The following is a 19,849-nucleotide window of genomic DNA, read 5'->3' as shown; positions in this document are numbered from 1 at the left end:
TTACTAAAATGAAAAATATGTTTTCTGCAGCTGAATAATGCATGTGGATACTATAACCTACCTGCTGGGACAATGACCCGTCTTTCTTCAGTGCTTGAACTATTATTGGTGGTAGGGTTGTTTGTTGAAGGACTGCTTCTTTGTTCTTGATAGCTGTTTTGATAGTTTACATGAGAAGGTTCTGTATTCCCCACCATCTTGGGCCTCCTTGGAATGCTACAGTCCACTGGTGATTCCCTGTTATAGGAAAGAAAAAATCTCAGAACATGAACAAATATCAAGGAATATTCCATGCAGGGACTGCATACCAAGTAAATACCATAAAAACAAAGATTAAGGAAGATTAAAAACAAATGAAATGCATCATAAATAGTGTTACACCACTGCTGTGCATTAGCCATGATGTTCTGGACCTTCTTATATCTTTAAATAATTAAATAAATAATAATGAGTTCATTCTCCTATTTTTAACCTATTCTATTGCAAACCTTCAGCCTCATCATACTCCCACTTAAGTGTCATAAATAATGAAGCAACAGAGAAGAAATAGAATGGGCATTAGGGGATCTGGAAGGGAAAGGAGCAGGCAGTAGGTAGGATCCTACTAAGGATCCTAAAAATGGATGCTGGGATTTTGGTACAGCCAGTGACAGAGCAACTCAACAGTTCACTGTGGGAGAGTATGGTCCTGATGAATCAGTGAAAGCAGCTGTGGTGGCACGGTACATAGGCAGACCAAGGAGCAGCACACATACATAGACACATGCACATACGCACACACAGACACACACACACACACACACACACACACACACACACACACACACACACACACACACACACACACACATGCGCGCACACGTGCACACGCGCACACACACGTACACACACACACACACACACACACACACACACGCACACACACACACACCCATGTGCACGCGCACACACACACACACAAACATATATATATATATATATATATATATATATATACACACAAAAATATCTACGGTAAAAGGGTACTTTTCTGATTACAATTAAATGTAAAACAGTAAAGCAGGATCCATGGTCACTCAAAACTGTACTAAGGTCAGCTGGGACTGTCCCCATTTGGCACACCAAAAATGTCCTTACTAAACTGCAGCAAGTCAAGGAAGAGTTCAGTGATGTATTGCTGAATGTCAATTCCTGAAAAATGTTCTCCTTTGTTCTATAAAAAACTGTATTCTATTGTAGAGTAACTCCTGGCCACAATAATAAAATGGTGCATCCTTTCTCTGAAAAGACATGTGCCACTTTCAATCATTTTATAAGCTCACACAGCACTGCCTTTACCTAGATGACAGAACCCAGACTGTAAAAGTAGCCAACTCCAAATCCAGCTCCAGACAAGTGGAGTACCTCAGGGTTCAGTCCTGGGACCGCTCTTGTTTGGCATCTACTTCTCTGAAGTACAAGCCAACACTAATGGACTCTGGCTAACAAAGTTCGCAGATGACTGCAAACTGGGAGCCATTATTGAATCCCCAAATGATGTGGATATTCTACAAAAGGGCCTTACAGAAACAGATGCTTGGTGCCAGAGCCATGGGCTCAAGCTTAATGCCAAGAAATGTATAGTTATCCCCTTTGGGAAAAAAAACGTACCCATGAATTACCACATAGGTGGCAGTACACTAAACACCGAAAGTGTGATGAGAGGCTTAGGGGCACAGGTGGACAGTGGTCTCACCTTCGATAACCACATCACCACAACAGTCAGGAAATCCTTCTATGTGGCACAACTCATCACTATGGGCTTTTCATCCAGAAAAAAGGAGGTCATTGTCCCACTGTACTCATCCCTCATTAGACCCATCATAGAGTATAATGCCCAGTTTGGTATGTACCTCACAAGACATCTGCAACAAATGGAAAGGCCGCCAAAATACCTCACTAAAAGAATCACAGGCCTAAAGCAGATGGTCTATGCTGACCGTCTAAAAAAACTCCAGCTATACTCTGTGGCATATTGACTACTCAGAGGCAATCCCTGCTTAACATACAAAGCCATGTCAAACCCTGAGCTGTTGGATATTCTCCACTTAAAGAAATCCCAACACCTCAGAGCCACACACTCCAGGGATCTAAACCTTGTCATCACAATGAACAAAACACGCTGGAGGGATAGGTTCCTGACCCTGAGACTCCCCATACTCTGGAATAGACTGCCCATCCATGTCAAGCAGAGCGTCTCCTTGGCCCTCTTCAAAAGGAACCTTGGCGATTGGATGGGAGATAGGAAATTCACCCCGGGGATCACGTCAGTCACCCTGCTAGACAGGGGTCCAGGGAAGTAAATATTGTGGGAAGAAATATCCAGGGAATTGTTATGGCTAGGCTTGTATAGGCCCTAGGGCCGATAGCCTAGTACCAACCTATGAACCTATGAACCTATATATATATATATATATATATATATATATATATATATATATATATGGGTTTACTACGTTAGACTGACAGTCCACAACACCAACACCCACAACACTGACACCACAAGAAAGAAACCGCAAAAACACGAAAACTCACATGCCCGACAAACCACAATACCAACAGTTAACAAAACAAAGCGTTCACTGTTCCACACAACACACACACAACACAAGTACACCAACAACCTAAAAACCTACACTACACCTTACACACAACTATCTATGCACTAACCTTAACCCAAACCCTAACCCTAAGGTCCGTCACTATCGCACATTTACCTTACCCACACCCTAACCCTAACTCACTTAATCCGCCCGTAACCCTCAAGTCCCTCACTATCACACACTTACTTTACCTGCACCATAACCCGAAGTCCCTCACTATTGCATACTTACCTTATATGCACCCTAACCCTAAATCCCTCACTATCGCACACACGCCTTACACGCACCCTAACCCTAAATCCCTCACTATCGCACACTTACCTAATCGCGCTCACACATTTCCCGTATCGGCGTTTTCGCTGTCAGGATTCTGAGTTGTCAGTTATCTGCTCCATCGTTTTTCTGGTGTCGGTGATGTCAGTGTCGATCTTCCGAGCTTTCGTTCTAACGTAGGGAACCTATATATATATATATATATATATATATATATATATATATATATATATATATATATATAGCCTAGTAAGCCAGATATCACTATGGAGCAAAGTGATGGAAGTGGATGTGAATAAAGACTAATAAGCATCTTGGGACAGAATGGGCTACTCACTTCCAGCATGGCTTTGCATAGATAGCACATGTCAGAATAACTTGATATGGTTCAGTGAATGGGTTCCTAAAAAGGTTGACCAAGGCAACCCTGGCCTTTCGATGTAATATACCTGGATTTTAGCAACAGCTTTCATTCAGTCCCTAATCACAGTTTTGTTGCATAAGTGAGAGTGGCAGAAGTGGGTGTGTATGTGTTGCGTGGTATCTAGATAACATATTTATTGTCCAATGGGTTGGTCTACTGCTCTATAGACCCTTTTCATTTATAGACTGGGCCAAACAGACTGGAAGTAGTATAGATGTTTGACAGCAGTAGTCATTGAGGTATAATAAACAAGTAGTTATAACATAAGAAATCGAGTAACATTATGATAAGAGTTAGAAAATTTGGTAGCATTACAATAATGTTAGGTTTAAAAACATGCTCAGTTAGTGCAAGTGAAAAAATGGGATCTAAACAATGTTGCAGTAGCAAAGTCTCTCAACAAAAAAGGGCTAACCCTGATTTGTAGTTAATTCTTAAGAGGTACACATTAATTATGATAAACTAGTTTGAATGTTAGTTTGTCTTGTAAAAAGTAATTCTTTCAGAAATTGGCAGCCATTTGATTATTTTTGGAATAGTTCAGTGATACTCTGTGTAAGGGCTTAGCCTTTCAAATCATAGAATTTTGGAGAATGGATGGATGACTTTTTTATGAACACTGGGGCAAAGATAGGGAGTACATATTCGAGCCTGGGGATTCAAACATTGATATCTATAGCCTTCTCTTTTCTTAAGTGAGAAGATAACAGATTTGTATAGGCAATATGTAGTCATGCAATTACTTTCTATTTAAGTAACTCAGTGTGAGTAGAAAATGAAAGACTATGGCCCATATCTCTCAACCTATGAACATTAAAAATCATAACACACTGGCTTTTAAAAATCATAGCAGATGGCCAAAAAGAGGAGCACTTGCTCAATTCCATGTTGAGGACCAAAAATAAAACAAAATAAATAAGTGTGCTGATTTTAAAACAATGAATTCTAGCACTGCAGTTTTATACAAGCCCCTCTTGTTGCTACAGTTGTATGCCTTGTGTCTGGCTTGCAGTTCAGACTTTTAGGGTTTCTATCTATACTGTATTGACTGGATCAACAACACAATGTTGCTAAAAAACAGATCAATAGTGTTTGCTTTTGGTCCATTTTATAGCTACATTGTGCTATTGGTCTATTCAATGGACTAATAGCACAAAGCAAGTAGAAAAATGGGCCAATAGCAGAGGCAGCTTGCAGCCCATTATACCATTGATCAATTTGTCTAGCTGCACTATGCTATTGGTCAGTTAAAAAAAAACAAAGCACAATGTAGTAAAAAGCCCACAGGAAGTTAGTTGTCTCTTGTTTTCATGTTTGATAAGTCCCCATATTATTGGCTCAACAACTGAGCCAAAGAAAGAGCAAAAATTGGAGCTATCAAAAGGGAAATCAGAGTAATGGGACAGCCATGTGATCAAAGGTGAGACCTAAATATTTTTTTGTGTGTTACAGCAGATAAATGTTGTCTTTTAGGGCTGTTTGGTATAAGGGATTAGCAGCATAACTCTATTTTTTTGGTACTGTTAAAAGAAAGTTTGCTGTTTACTAGCCAGTCTGTGGCTATCTCTCGGTTGGGGGGGGGTACTATGAAGGTGGACAGGGGACTCCTGGCATCAGAAGCAAAGTCTGGCCACTGCCAAGGTTCCTTGGCAGCTGGACTCCTGTATTGGAAACATTGAGCAGCTTCTGGTGTGGCTGATTGAGCTGCATGACCAGTAGACTGTGGATTTATGGCATCTGGAGAATTAACTGGCCTTAGCCATTGGATACCCTGGTAAATGATACCTGGGTTTGTTGCCCAGTGGGCTGGCTTCACACCATCTCATGATGGGACCACATCCTATCACCATCTTGGTACTCTCTCTATATTATGTCTCATTCTCCATTCCCTGTTCATTGTCCAGTCCTTCCCGTCATCATTTGTTCAGTCTCGGCATGTATGTGTCTATCTACCATCCTCCCCATATTTTTCTGTATACTGTACTTGGCTGTCTTTGTCCATGTTTTGTGTTTGTCTGTCTGCCCTTTCTACCTGTCATTTTCCCCTCTAGCACATTCCTAGCCGTCCCTCATTGCCTCCCTCACCTACCCTTATTTTGCAAAACTTATAGAAGGAGCTATGCTCGACACTCACACACACACACACACACACACACACACACACACACACACACACACACACACACACACGCACGCACACACACACACACACACACACACACACACACACACACACACACACACACACACACACACACCCACACACACCCACACACACACACACACACACACCCACACACACACACACACACACACACACACACACACACACACACACACACACACACACACACACACACAATGTCTCTTCCATTTCACCTACCTTTTCTACCTTGTGGTTGCCCTACTTTGCTAACCTCTATCTTTCTTCACCTTTCAGCTTTCCTATCAGTTTGAATAGCCTGTTTATTTTATGTGGTTTGATGGCAGTTTTCAATTTTGAAGCAACTTCTTTGGTATGTTAAGTATAACAAAAGACGGATGGCTATGAAGCAACTTCAGAACTACTCTACTGTTATCATTCAGCACTACTTTTAACTGATAGCTTATGGCTAAGGAAAGTTGATTTTCCTTTTGTCACAGTGTTACTATAATTAAATATCGGCTTATAAAAGCCACTTGTAATTTGCAAAGTACTTACAGCTAAGCTTTGGAAAAAGCATTACTTTAAAGGACTGCGCAGCAATGAGCTAATTTTGGACATTGTTTCAGCCTGCTCAGAATACAGATTCATAGAAATACCAGGTTTCAGTCTACAGACTATTGCAAGCCAATAACCTGAGGTTAAAGTCAAATCCTGTAACTTGTATTTGTGAGGTAAAGACCTTAAGCATTATGCCAAACCATCCCCCATATGAGGGATCCAGTTCTACTTCACACATAAAAGTGCAAACAAATACCTTTAAAGAAATGGAAACGTTAGTACTTTTGCAAGGGGGAAGCCCCCTTGTACTCAACATGAGGAGCATCACTCTGTCACCCGCTTAAACACACAAACATTTTGACTGAACCACCTGATAGATGGATGAGATTTGTGTAGTTGTAAAACATATCTGAACTTGAATTCGTACATTGTTGTATAACTGAGGTGGCATAACTGCAGAGTTAGAATAGTTTAGTAAGAGGTGTGGGATTATAACCTTCAGCTGAGGTGGTACTGAATGGCATGCTTCCCTGCAAAAACATGTTTTGGCTTGCTAATTCATGTCTACATACAGCTTGTTGAGATGAGTTAATTGTGTTTGTTATTCTGAATGAAGATGTTCATTCTTGCTCTGTTTCTGTTGTTCAGCTTAACTGTTTTTAGGATAAGTAGCAGTTCATCACTGATTTGTGGTACAAAGATTTTTGGCAAATCTGCAAATTTAAAAACACAACAGTTCTGCTTTTCAAAAGCCATTGGTGAAAAGCTTGTTCATTGCAATGGTTGCCTTTACTAAATACTCTAGACATATGTCAAGACAAGATTTGCTACTTGACTATTTAATGTGTCATTAGGCACTCTATGTAATCATCTGTCTATCTGTCTATCTATCTATCTATCTATCTATCTGTCTATCTATCTATCTATCTATCTATCTATCGTCTAGGTTCATAGGTTCATAGGTTCATAGGTTTATACTAGGCTATCTGCCCTAAGGCATTTATAAGCCTAGCCCAAATTTTTGTGGCTTACGCCACCCCTTATATGAAAAAATACTGTGCCCATTAGTTTGTTGTGCCTCTGTCCAGCAGTGACACAGAGATGATTCCCGGGGTAAACCTACGATCTCCCATCCACAGGTCTAGATTTCTCTTGAACAGAGTCAGCGAGGTGCTCTGCCTCACATGGACCGGGATTGTGTGTGTGTTTGCCTGTGTGTGTGCACACTATCCAGTATATATAGCAAAAACATTCCAGTAGAAGGCAACTGCACATTGCATTGCAGTATGTCATTAAACAGCAATATTATTATAAAAAAATATATTTTTAATTGGAGTGCTAATACAAGCTGGATGATTCAGACCAGAGTGATTTAGAGAAATGATCCTATATGCACACTTTCAGCTGTTAAGATAGCACCAACTCCAAGACTTCCACCGTTATGTTTTCTCTTGCAAATGTGAGTTCCATAAACGCCACTCTGAAATTCTCTGCTATAGTCTGCATGAACTAAGCCATCAGTGAGCAATGAGAACCACAACCACCTAAACATAGGAAAAGTCTTTCATCAATTGCTGCCATGTCACAGATATTTCACAAGGGGGCAATCAAGGGACAGTGTAACAAGCAATTACGTTTTCAGCTTTTCTGGCCAGATGCAAGTTTGTTACAGCACCCTCTAAGCTTTGATAACTTTATTTTACAACTTGTCATGAAGAATAAGAACAGAACCTACATACAGTAGCACAAATGGAAACATAATATAAATTAGAACTCAAACCAGACGAACATTCTTATCAAAGATGCTACTGAAATGCATACTACAATGCTAAAATACAAACGATTGGTTTAATAAATATGTTGTAATATTTCTGGTAGCACAAAGCAAGTTGCAGCTTAATGTTTTGTTGCACCAAATGAATCTGAAATAAACTAAAAATTACTAATAAAACACAAATGGGGCAAATAATCTGCTTCCATGCAAAGCTTTGTATTAACTCATAAACCATTAAATATATGAGGGAACTGTTTAAATACCAATACATTTTAATAAGTAGGATCAGACAAATTATTTCAACATCAGAAGCAAACTTCCATTATTGTCAAGTGTTTGTTTAGTTTTAGATACACTAGCTGTTAATTTGTTTTTGTGTACTTGCTATGAAAAAAAAGTTATAGCTATAGCAGCCCGAGTATTTTATGTTAATAACATCTACCTTTTGTTGTAGTCACTATCGTATGAGAAATGGATTGCAGTATTCTGATTTTATCAGGAAAGATCAGACAGAAGGGGATAAATGGCTGCTGAGTATGCAGGAGCGGCCTTAGGTCAACTGGTGCCCTAGGCAAAAGGGCTCCACGACACCCCCTAACACACCACCTGGTGCCCCCATCCTGGTCTACCTACACCAAATAAACACTGGAAAAGCGCCCCTGCTAGAGCAGTGCCCTAGGCGGCCGCCTAGTTGGCCTATGCCTATGGCCGGCTATGTGAGTATGTGAACCATACTCTCTTAATATTTTTTAAATGGATTAAGTGAGACTTTCTTCTAGGAATATTAAAATTTAGAAATAATCTGACAGAAGGCCGGTGACGGTCAGTGGAATCCACTAGACTGCTACTGCTAGCTCTTCTACAGCTGTCCTTCATTATCTCTCCTCTTTTTCTCCTTCATTCTCTGTTCCTCTTCCTCTCCCCTTCCTCCACTCATACCAAACTCCTAGGTCCCTCTGTTGACTTATATATGACATCACCAGTTTCAGCTGGCCATTGCATGGCTTAACCACCTTTTGTATAAAAAAATACTTATTCAAGTCAGATTTCTATCATCTACCTTTCAGCTGCTAGCCAAGTTTTCTCCTTGCCAGTACTCATGACACAATGAGTTCTTTTCAGGCCTCTCACTAACCATTTCCCCTTCCAAAAAGCATATAGCCAGTGCTTTTACTCTATCTTCGAACTGTAGCTTCTTATTTCCTCAGCAGATTAGCACCCACTTCTGCATACTATCTGTGAGCTTTCTGCTATTTTGTTTACAAGGCCCTAAAATGCATGGTGCTGTACAGTGAAAACTGGTATCTGCTTCCCCTGAATACATGTCATCACCATTTAACTTAGCAACCTATCAACTTTCTCCCCACCTTACTTGCACTGTATTGCACAACCGAGTTTCTGTCATTTCTATTTTTTTTTATTAGATTTCTCTTAGTCTTCTCCCACGTTTATACATTAATTTCAGATTCCTTCTTTTTAAGTGCATAACTATACAGTTGATTGATTGCTGTGTATCTTCGCAACAAGTTAGATTTCTTAGGCCTTGCTGCAGGGTGACCTCTCCCCTCTGTGCTATGCATTACATCTGCATTGTCAGCAAGTAGACTGATGTTGCTATCTACCCAGCTGGTAGAAATGGACACAAATGTGCTTATCAGGACAATGCAGATAGAAAGCTCTACACCTCCACATTGTTTCTCTCTACGTAATTCTCATGTAATCACTGCCTTTTTTTTTACTACATGTCAACCAGTTCCTTAGCTGCTTTGCTAACTTCTGACCTGTTCGTATGTCTCTCATCTTCCCCTTCAGCCTTCTAAGTACTACTGTATCACAGAAATGAATTAAGTCACAGCCACTGGGTTCCTCTTAATCGTCCCAGCTAACAACCTGTCAAAGAAATATACTGATAGGGGCTATATTATTCTTCATCTGCCATTTTATCAATGCTCAGTAATATATAAATCACATGACTCTTATCACAAGATTCCCAGGGATAGGAGCGAGACTGAATGAAATACATTTTCACCATTTCTGAATGCAAAATTGTATTCAACTTCACAAATATAATGCTATACAACTGTATAGAATGGTAATTCAGTGGTTTGCTGTCTGTCCCAAAACATTTGCGGTACCGTGACCTCTGCAAATTCCTGAAGAACGTAATCACACATGTGCATTGGTAAATTATATTTTTATTTAAAGAGCTGCTACTTGAACTTGAGTTACAGTCCTAAAAACACACATCTTTTACTCATTACTTATTTCATGGACTTTTTAATATTTTTAACTCAAAAAACTTAATAAATTCATTATAGTAGCTAGTCAATAATATTATAACTTTACAGAGTATGCCAGTGTTCCTTTTATAACACAAATTGTTGTAGTGATGTGAAGGTGATGTGTTTTACAGCAGAAGTGAAATTAAATGGCCTAAATTTCCTGCATTTCACCTGAGCACCAATGCCCTTCTACAATGACACTCTACACTGCCATTCCAAAGGCATCCCTACAATATCCAAGGAATATCTTTGATGCAGCAAACACCATTTTTTTACTTGGCTTTGTCAATTATTCCAACATGCATCTAGTAATGACCCATGGATTCGTATTAAAGATTGCATAGCTTTTCAGTTTGAAGTTTCCTAGAAGATGTATTTATATTTTACTATTACAGCATCAATGGGTGGGGCTAAGGAGGTGGCACTAAAAACATGAAAATGAATATTGTTTAGTGCAGTGCACAGTTCAATCAGTTACATCTTAGTCAGTCTCAGGACCCATGCAGTGTTGCCCTTCACCTATGTATGACCAATACAGGCCTCAGGACCCATGCAGTGCTGCCTTTACCTATGTATGACCAACACAGGCCTCAGGACCCATGCAGTGCTGTCCTTTATCTATGTATGACCAATACAGTCAACATATGTGAACATTTCAATCTACATGCCATTGTTACAGTTACAAAATAGAACAAACAGTGTGCTAGTGTAGATGGTAACCAATAAATTAATCTGGGATTCATTTGCTGTATAAAAGCAGTATCTTTATTTCAAATGCTTTGTAAGTCAGACAAGCAGTCATAGCCAGATACACAGGCAACTATTACACCACCAACCTGGCTCCATTTATGTGCTCATTTTCTCTTTTCACCACAACATGAGAGTTCTGGTTTGTCCAGTCCTCATCTGGAACTTCACTGCCTTCTTTGGGTGGCTGGTTGTACTCCTCAGATGACCTCATATCTGTTTTAATTAAACTGGGGGAGCCAAATGGTGATGCTTCATATACTGTGTGATCCTCACTCACAACTGATAAGGCCTCCTATAAAAGGAAAAAGAAAGAAAAGTTCTTAATGATGCATGAAGGCACATTATACAATGTAGATGGTGCTGCAGAATTTTATTAAATATTTGTTATTGTTTTGTAAGGCAATCTGTTTAAGTCATTACATCCTAGCAATATATTGGTAAAATGTTCACCATGTGGGTACCAGCACCATCAAAGTGATTATAAGGTAACCCTGAAAAAGTTGATTGAAAATATACATTACTAATATGTAGAAACAATTCCAATAACTACAGGTGTGTAATTGATTCGACAAAACATTATAACTAGGTGAAGGATCAGAAAGACCATTTGTAAATCATGCCGAAACACAACAGATGTACACAGCTGCATGTTATCATCAACAGGCTTCAAGTCACCAAGGATGTTTATGGAGAGTTGAAGAAATGCTGGGGTGGGCTGAACTTGGACACGAAAATGTTATGTGGTATAACAAATGAGCAAACTCTGGATGAGATGGAAGAAACCATACTTTTCTCTTTTCTAACTGACTGTTGTACTTCCTAAAAGACCATGAAATGGAAGAATACATTTTGTGGTGTTCACAAGCCTTAAACATCAAAACTTTCTACCTTCTATTTACCCATTCATTTCCCCATTCATCCTATAAACCTAGTACTCAATAACACCTCATGGTGGTCTCTCGTCTTCAGGGGGATTTGCCTGTTCTGTGTCCTTTTATTTGGTGTATGCAGTTGGGGTCTTAATTCAGGTGCAGGAAGCCAGTATCCATAGTGCCTTAGATTTTTTTGTATCATCATTCCCTATTCCTGCAATAAACTGTTGACCAATGGGCATTGTCTATTGCCTACTGTACTGTACTGCTGGTGTATGCTTCCATATACCTGCATACCAGCAAGAGTACATGAATGCTCCAATTAGTTATAGTGCCACCTTGAGCCGCTGCTGCATTGGAGCTAACAAGTTCCTCTTTCTGAAATGAATGAGCCAGCATCAACCTGTCACACCCGCCCCTCCTTTCCTCTGGTCTCCAGCTCCCATGTTGCTGGAAACATGCTCCTACTTTTATTCCTCTCCATAACAAAGTCAAAGACACTATTTTCTGCAGGTCACAAGAAATACTGTGTATCTCATTACAACTATTGGACAACACAGTTCCAGCTGGTGCTTCTCATTTGGGTGGGGAATGCAGAGTTTCACTGTGCTAGCCACAATTTCTTAACTGGTTGGTCCAGTCTCTTTGGTGTGATACAGCCTTTTCTCATCCTCTATACAAATCACGAGCTGGTTGCTCCATTCATTTGGGAGGGGGCACAGACTTCTGTCATGTTATCCACAAATACTGACCTGACTGGCCCAATCACTTGGATGGGACATGCTGTTAGCTGGCCATGTCTAATTGGTTTTGCCACTGACTTTCATGGACAGTGTTGAAGAGCTAGTGGCACTTAAGCAGACTGGTGAAAGTTGCATTCTTCTTTAGCGACTGTGTAAAGTTACCAAGTTTCCATTTTAAGTCTCAAACTTGAGAGCTAACTGACATGGATATGGGGAAACTGATTTTCCAGTCTGAAAAAATGAAGAGCAGGCTAGTGGTATAATATGAATTCTGTCTGGATGACGAAGGTGGATAAAACAATCTCAGTTAGATGGTGGAGGATGGGCACTCTGGTGATTCATAGCAGTGTATACAGCACAGTCTTGATAATGATGTAGCACCACATTTTTATTGTCAGTGGCCCAAAGACACTCCAAGAAAGCCTGAAAGTAGCTATTTAGTATTTATCAGCACCTTGGCTTTTTAACATAATCTTGCAGAATATGTTAGTGTTATCATATAGTGACTACAGTGTTAGAAAACAGTGAATAACTATGCATTTTTTAATTTGTCATTAGATGGTTGAGATAAATCTATGCCTCTCAGCATATAATAATGGTGGCCATGATCATCATCTCGACAGTGGTCATTTTGGTGCCAGGTTAGTTCAGAAGGATAGAGAATTTATTAATATATTTTGGTGCCAGAAGATGGGGAATATTAATAGATTTTTAGTGGATTATACCCTGTTAATGAAAATCATAAGAAAATACTAGACTTGTAATGCATAATGATTTAGGTTGCTTTACTAACTCCAAACCAAAGAGTTAAAAAGGTCACAGACACCTTAGTTGTTATGGACATCAGTTGGGTTTAAAGACCTTGTGCTTATAAAGTACAGCCAAACAATCCACTTATGCCTTGCTGACGAGGTCATAAGAAGGCCAAAACATGCATGTCCACAACTATTGGGGTTTGGGTTTATTGACCTGAATGCATCCACAAAGACCTAAAAAGAAAAAGTAAAGATTTGTGGACATTCAGAAGCCATACAGCTGAAACATTTGATGTCCTTAAGGGGTCATTTGCATATATCCCATGGGCCTCTGTTACAGGAGGTTTAAGGTATCACACAGTGAAAACTCTAGCTTGGCTAGGTTTTTCTTGTAGTTTTCACTAATTGCTTTACCAACTCTTCAAGAGTCGTTGGCAGCATGAGTTGTTCTATTCTTATACTACTCTGTTCTTTTATGTTTACATCCTTCCAAAAAAATGAAAGCTTAAATGCATAAGGAATGCATCATACTTTAAAGTTTTTCACTGTATAAACTTGCATGTCTTGGTCTAGCCACTTCATATATATTGCATAAAATTGTAGCACTTGGGCAATATGATTAGTGTGAAATGTGTATGAAACATTATATTTATCAGAGTGTCTGCTGAAAGGTGCAATTAAATGTTTTCTTGTCTTTTTATATACCATGCATTAGCTCAGAATTACAACTCACATGTTCCTTTTGTTCATTCACTAATTGTTTGTTTAATTTAATTTAAGGTCAGAGTGGATCTGGATCTCATTCAGTCACTCATTAGACAAGAGGAAGAATAACAAATCCTGCATAGGTCTGCCTTGAGCACACACACACATATACAGACACACACTGTCATATGCATGTGTGAATATGCTCACAGCATGCAAACCTGTGGGCAGTTTGAAGGATCGCCATTTTACCTGTGCCATATCTTTGGGAAGTGGGAGGACAAATGAGTACCTGCTGAAAACTATGCAGAGAAGGGGATGACCTGCGGATTTCATACAGAATCCAGTCCAGCTAAGAACCAAACTGGAGAACCAAGTGGAGTAAGGAAGCAACTCTAAATACTTTATCTTTGTGACATCAGTTTCTTCTACATTGTTTGTTAATGGATGCAAGGCAGTCTTGAAGGGCACTTAAGCTATAATGCATTATAGTGTGCCTTTGTGCTGAAACAAACTTAAATCTTGAGTTTGGTATTGGGGAGTGTGGCTGGACAATTACTGTGAACCTGAATATGAACGACACAGAGAATAAGCATTTGCCAAGCACTTCTGATCTACAGCATGGTCAAGCATAAGTTTTTTTTGATGGATTATGTAAAAATTATATAAATGTGGACAGATAGATTATTATAGTCATGATTTTAATGAAACTAAATGCCTGTTTTCTAGGAAAAGGGTCATATATTAGTAGGAATTGTAAAACTGACATAACATATAATTTTGCTCTGAGAAGGCACATACTTATGCAGAATGGGATAGGGCAACAGTATAATATGGACTGCTTGAGGATCACAGTAGCAGACAGATGACAAGAGAAGGAAATAAAGAATTTATGTAGGATGAAGAAAGAGTGGAGGATAATTTACAGAAAAACGAATAACCTAGGAAGAGTGAACTAGTGGGGGTGGTGGTTAAACAAAAAAGAACTAAATAATGATTGAAGAGAAATCACTGTAGGTACAGGGAGGTGAATGTTTTGTTCTTCCTCAATAGATGACTGTTAAAGAAAATGGTAAATGGAGAAGTGGGAATATGACTGAGATACAAATCAATGGTGAAGACTGAAAACAAAGAAAGACGGAGAGGAGTAGGAAGAAACTAGAGGGAAGTGGAACATTTTCTATATATTATATAAAATTGTAAATACTCTGAATGTGATGGGCTCAAGTTGTAAGGAAAAGATGAGATTAGTTCTGGAAAGGATTCATAAAATAAGTCAAAGTCAAAGTGAACTTTATTATCATTCAGACTATAAAACTTGTGATTCACTGAAAGAAATGCTGTTAAATCTGTCTCAAAGTGGAGGCATTTCCACATATAGACAATCTACAGTACAACAGCTGCTATTGACGTCATACATTATCTGTTTAAATTCTAACTACTAGACATATTAATTGCACATACAGGAGACTTTTCCCATGGTAAAATACAAAGGAATATAATTTTTACAGGTATTATATATCGTTATTGAGCAACAAAATAAGAAAGAATAGGATGGTAAAGTTGTTTCTTTCGGGTCTAGTGTACCAAATGAAACTGGAATATTTTGAAATACTGAAATAAGGAATAAGGTTTGAGAAATTTTGGGCCATGCAGAAGAGTGGTGTGATATGAGAAAACATTATGATGACAGTATATGGAGAAGAGAAAAGCACTGAGACTACAACAGTGGATTTAATTAAAGCTTTTTTTGTTCAATTATTTATGAAATTTCTAGCATAGGGTTAGGAGAGTGGGAATCTCAATATAGATTTGACAGGAAGTAGGCCAGAACTTGGGAAAGTATATAATGATAGAATGCAAGTTGAAGAATATATTTAACTTTGGCCAAATCAAGGCAACTAATAAGGTGAAAATGAAATTTACTTATGCATGTGGGAGTCTGAGGTCACATGTGGAATATATTTTAGCATAAAAATAGTTGTTAATGCAGAGTTTTTAAGTATTAATTGTAACATATTTTCTAATCATGCCTGCTTAACTATTTGCATAGAAGGTGGCAGGGAGAAAGTAAATCACGAATAAGGTCATTATATGTTTTCTGTTTCAGAATAAAGACTTTGTGAGTGCCTTAGTACTGCTCATTATAGGACAGATAGCTTTAAAAGTCATTTTGATTCACTTGTGGAGTGGTTCAACTTTTTGATAAAGTAACTTGCAAATATCAGTTTGTTGAAAGGAGAAAGAAAAAAAAAATGAATATATGAGTTATATGAAGAAAAAAGCCAAATGTAACAGCTTTGCTTTTGAGGCGAATTTCTTGTGATAGGAGATCTGATCATAATCATCTATAGCATGGCAATAAAACAGAAACCTAAAGGAATCATTGGTTACTAAACTAATGCAGTGGCATTTATAATTTGGGTTTCTTTGATATCATTGAGCATAAATTTACTAAAGTCAAATCAACATTTACCACACAGTCAAAATTTTTGAATTGTGGTAATTAGGTATCAGATTGAAATCTGCCTGTTGATTTACTCTTCTTGGATAATGCCAAAGCATTTTATTATTTTAATCATGATTTGGTTATTTGAAATGTATACAAGTTTCAAGCCATGTTGTAAGATCTGGTACAGAAGAGTGGATGATTGTTTGGTTAAGGGTGCAGAAGTGCCTGAAATAGGATCTAGGATAGTTAATTAGCTTATGCAGTATTTTAAAGAGTATATCACAGGAATGTTTTTTGTGGGATCCAGTCCATTTAATTTGTTTCTTTTAGTCTGTTATCTTATTTGAAGGGGGGAGTACAGTTTAATATGCTATTGATACTAAGGCGGTATTTGACACACACAGTAAGCAGAAATTATTATGTGGGCCTGCTTTTAAACTAGGCCTGCTATGGTCTGACTGACTGAAGTTCAACAGGAGAAATTTACAAATCCTTCTCCCATATATGTAGTGCTGTGGTTATCCCCAGCTCTATGCCATTTCATTTTATATTTTTGTAGAGTATAGCCTGCTCTGTCTTCTGACTTTCCAAAATTTAAAATATTATTACTTTGTCTTATATTTTTCTACTTTAAATTTGCTTTATCTGTATTTAGGTGTTTGTGCATGTGCTAAGTTGGTCATAGATTTCTACATTGCATTTAGCTCTGGCAGTGGAGATATTTGCTTATCTTTTTTAATGATGAGCTTTCACTTTGCAGAAGAACTGTTGCTTCTTAATCAAATCCTTTATGTAGCAAGCAACAAGGCTTGCACCTATTATAAACAGTTCTTTTCTCCCAATCAGTGTCATTTAATAACCATGTGTGTGATAATATTGTCTGTGGTTGCTTGGGTTTTTGACTCAGTATTTGACTCACTTTTTTTCTGTATATACCCTTAAATATGCACATTATAATATCTGTATTGTCATTGCAACTTGCTGAAAATGCATAATATTTCTCCCTGGGAGAGCCCAGTAAATGGGACATTCCCTAAATAAGAATCCGAATGTTAAAAAGTGTGCTAAGTAAATATAATAAGAAATTTATATCCTTATCTTGTATTAGATACAGTAATACATTTTAATACATTTTAAAATAATTGCCATACACTTCTGCTTTGTAGAATATATGGAGAATAGGGAATGCTCCAAATGATTAGGAAGCAAAGCAGGCATCTTTCAAACATAGATGTCTCATGACCCAGGCTAGATCCCAGTAAACATACTTACATAGTGGAAGAAAACTACTGAACGTAACAAGAGTCTCTTAGTTGATGTCATATCTATTTAAATAGTTTGATGCCCACAGTAAGGGCTCTACAGGGTGATCTGAACCTTGGTAACATGGCTGGGTTGCATATGACCTGGGGAATACTGCTGTTTTACTAATAGACTTTACTGCTGCAGATTAATGGGTTATCTGTTTATCTAAGCTACATGAAAGAAGCACCTGTAGTAGGTTTCAGTTAAAAATAAATGCATTTCCTACTATTGAAGTCCAGCTGTCATTGTGATCAGTCATGCTTACTTTTCTAGTCCCGTCCTGACTAGCATTGCTATCACGATTCCTGGTCTATGTATGAGTGTGACTTAAGATCATCTCTGGTTAATGTTTTCTGTGCTCAGATTCATGCAGATTGGCTGACTGCAAACATTTCCAGTTTATTAAGTTTTGCTCATTAGATAAACAGTGTAAAATTTCCTGTTTTGCTTATCTAGGCTGCTTCTCTTTCTCATTTTCCACTGCTAAAGGCCCTTTAGCACTGGATCAGACTTTTTGCTTTCAGTGCCATCCCTAGGTTGACGATCACTGTGTCTTAGATAAGGCTGCCATAAAATATTTCCTTGCAGTTTTAATTAATGCATAACTAGTTTTACTGTGCCTTCGCAACATCCCTATGATCTCCCTTAGTGACAATCTATCACGTAAATTAACAACTCTTAAGGATTTTCAGTGATCATACTTATTATTTACTTATTTTCTTTTAACTGGGTAAGTGAACTGGTCCAAGGATCCTTTTCAGCCATGACCCAGATCAGAAGGCATGTACAACATAACCAGAATTTTCAGGCAAAATATAAATACAATGAACAAAATGCAGACATAAACAGAATATACAAATAAAATATAAAACAAACAGGCAGTGCTGCATTCCGCCAAAACATATTTCTTAGTACCACTTTTGACAGAAGTAACAATTAGGGTATCTTTGTATGGTATATGCTGAGTAAATGGTGTTATAGACACATTAATAATACTGTAAAACCCTTTGGAATGCTTATTAGTATTTTAATAATAAGACAATTATGTACAAGGTTAATATAATATTCACTCAGTATCATTTCTTCTAATTCATCTACTGAAGATGCAGTTTCCTTTATGACATGAATAGTTAACTCTGACTCATAATTATGTATGTCTACATTTGTAAATAAATCTATATTTTCATCTATACTTTACCTGTTGGGTATCTTTTCACATAACAAAACACCTGCGTAAGACACAACACTATATCCACCCTGTAGGACACAATATTCAGATAGCATAAACAGTAGATCAAGCTGGCTGACAATGCGTACAGATGGATTACCGAAGTGCATTTGTTCACAGCATAAGTAATCAAATAATTACATATTTACATTTTTATAACTGATTGCCTTAACTGTTTCAGTAACTTAGATAAGGTATAAAGGGATTTTATTCTAACGTTCTAAAGTTATGTTTTGCCTCAGTATACGATTCACCTGCAACTGTGAAGCAATTGCATTTGTTCTGTTTCTGAAAATGTAACTTAACATTTTTCTTAACAATATCCAGACTGCTAGTTGTTCTGATAATTACTGGAATATCATTTCAACAAGCTGGGCCTAGTTTTGTGCAAGCCTTTTTTCATATAAGCTAATCTTAGTTTGGACCTGTTTAGTCTCTTGAAATATGTTACACAGTGTTTTATTAGACAATGTTTACGAATATTGCTGCATTTAGTTCCACTTTTTTCTTTTCAGAAACAAAAAACAGAATGGACAGAAACAGTGAATCTCATATTACTAAACATATAGCATTTGAGAGATTAATATGAGTACAGCACTGTTCTAGTCAGATGTGACCAGAACTCTGGATTAACCCCATCATCACTGAACATATTGCCACAAGCAGCAGTAAGACAAACACAGCTAAACATTATCACAGTAACATCAACAAGTGTTAACTATGACTCGTACAGCTTCCTTCCTGAGTGGTTGTACCTCACAGTCTTACTTGGAAGTCTTTCCTAGAAACAGCATCAGAAGCTAGACAAAAATACTCTCATCTGATGCTTATCAGAAGTGAGCAGATCCATATAAACTGAATGCATATCATCTGACATAAAGACTTAAAATGGCATGTGTCAAGTGGAAGGATGCTATACTGTCACTTTAATTGTGTTCAC

General features: G+C 38.0%; 1 protein-coding gene across 5 annotated transcripts in view; it reads right to left on the bottom strand.

Annotated features, from left to right (window-relative positions):
• The window catches only part of LOC122809344 (Friend leukemia integration 1 transcription factor-like), a 570,988-nt gene that overhangs the window by 133,130 nt on the left and 418,009 nt on the right, over positions 1-19,849 (bottom strand). For all 5 annotated transcript variants that reach the window (XM_044080751.1, XM_044080752.1, XM_044080754.1 and 2 more), the window contains 2 exons: positions 10,936-11,141; positions 62-237 (listed from right to left, as the gene is read on the bottom strand). In XM_044080751.1, the coding sequence (XP_043936686.1) occupies positions 62-237; positions 10,936-11,141 (382 nt within the window). The remainder of the gene's footprint in view (positions 1-61; positions 238-10,935; positions 11,142-19,849) is intronic.

This window comes from Protopterus annectens, chromosome 8.part0 (assembly GCF_019279795.1).
Source record: "Protopterus annectens isolate FY-2018-M chromosome 8.part0, PAN1.0, whole genome shotgun sequence".
In the NCBI taxonomy this organism is placed as follows: domain Eukaryota; kingdom Metazoa; phylum Chordata; order Ceratodontiformes; family Protopteridae; genus Protopterus; species Protopterus annectens.
Note: the sequence above shows the minus strand (reverse complement) of the source record. Positions and strands in the feature narration are given on the sequence as shown.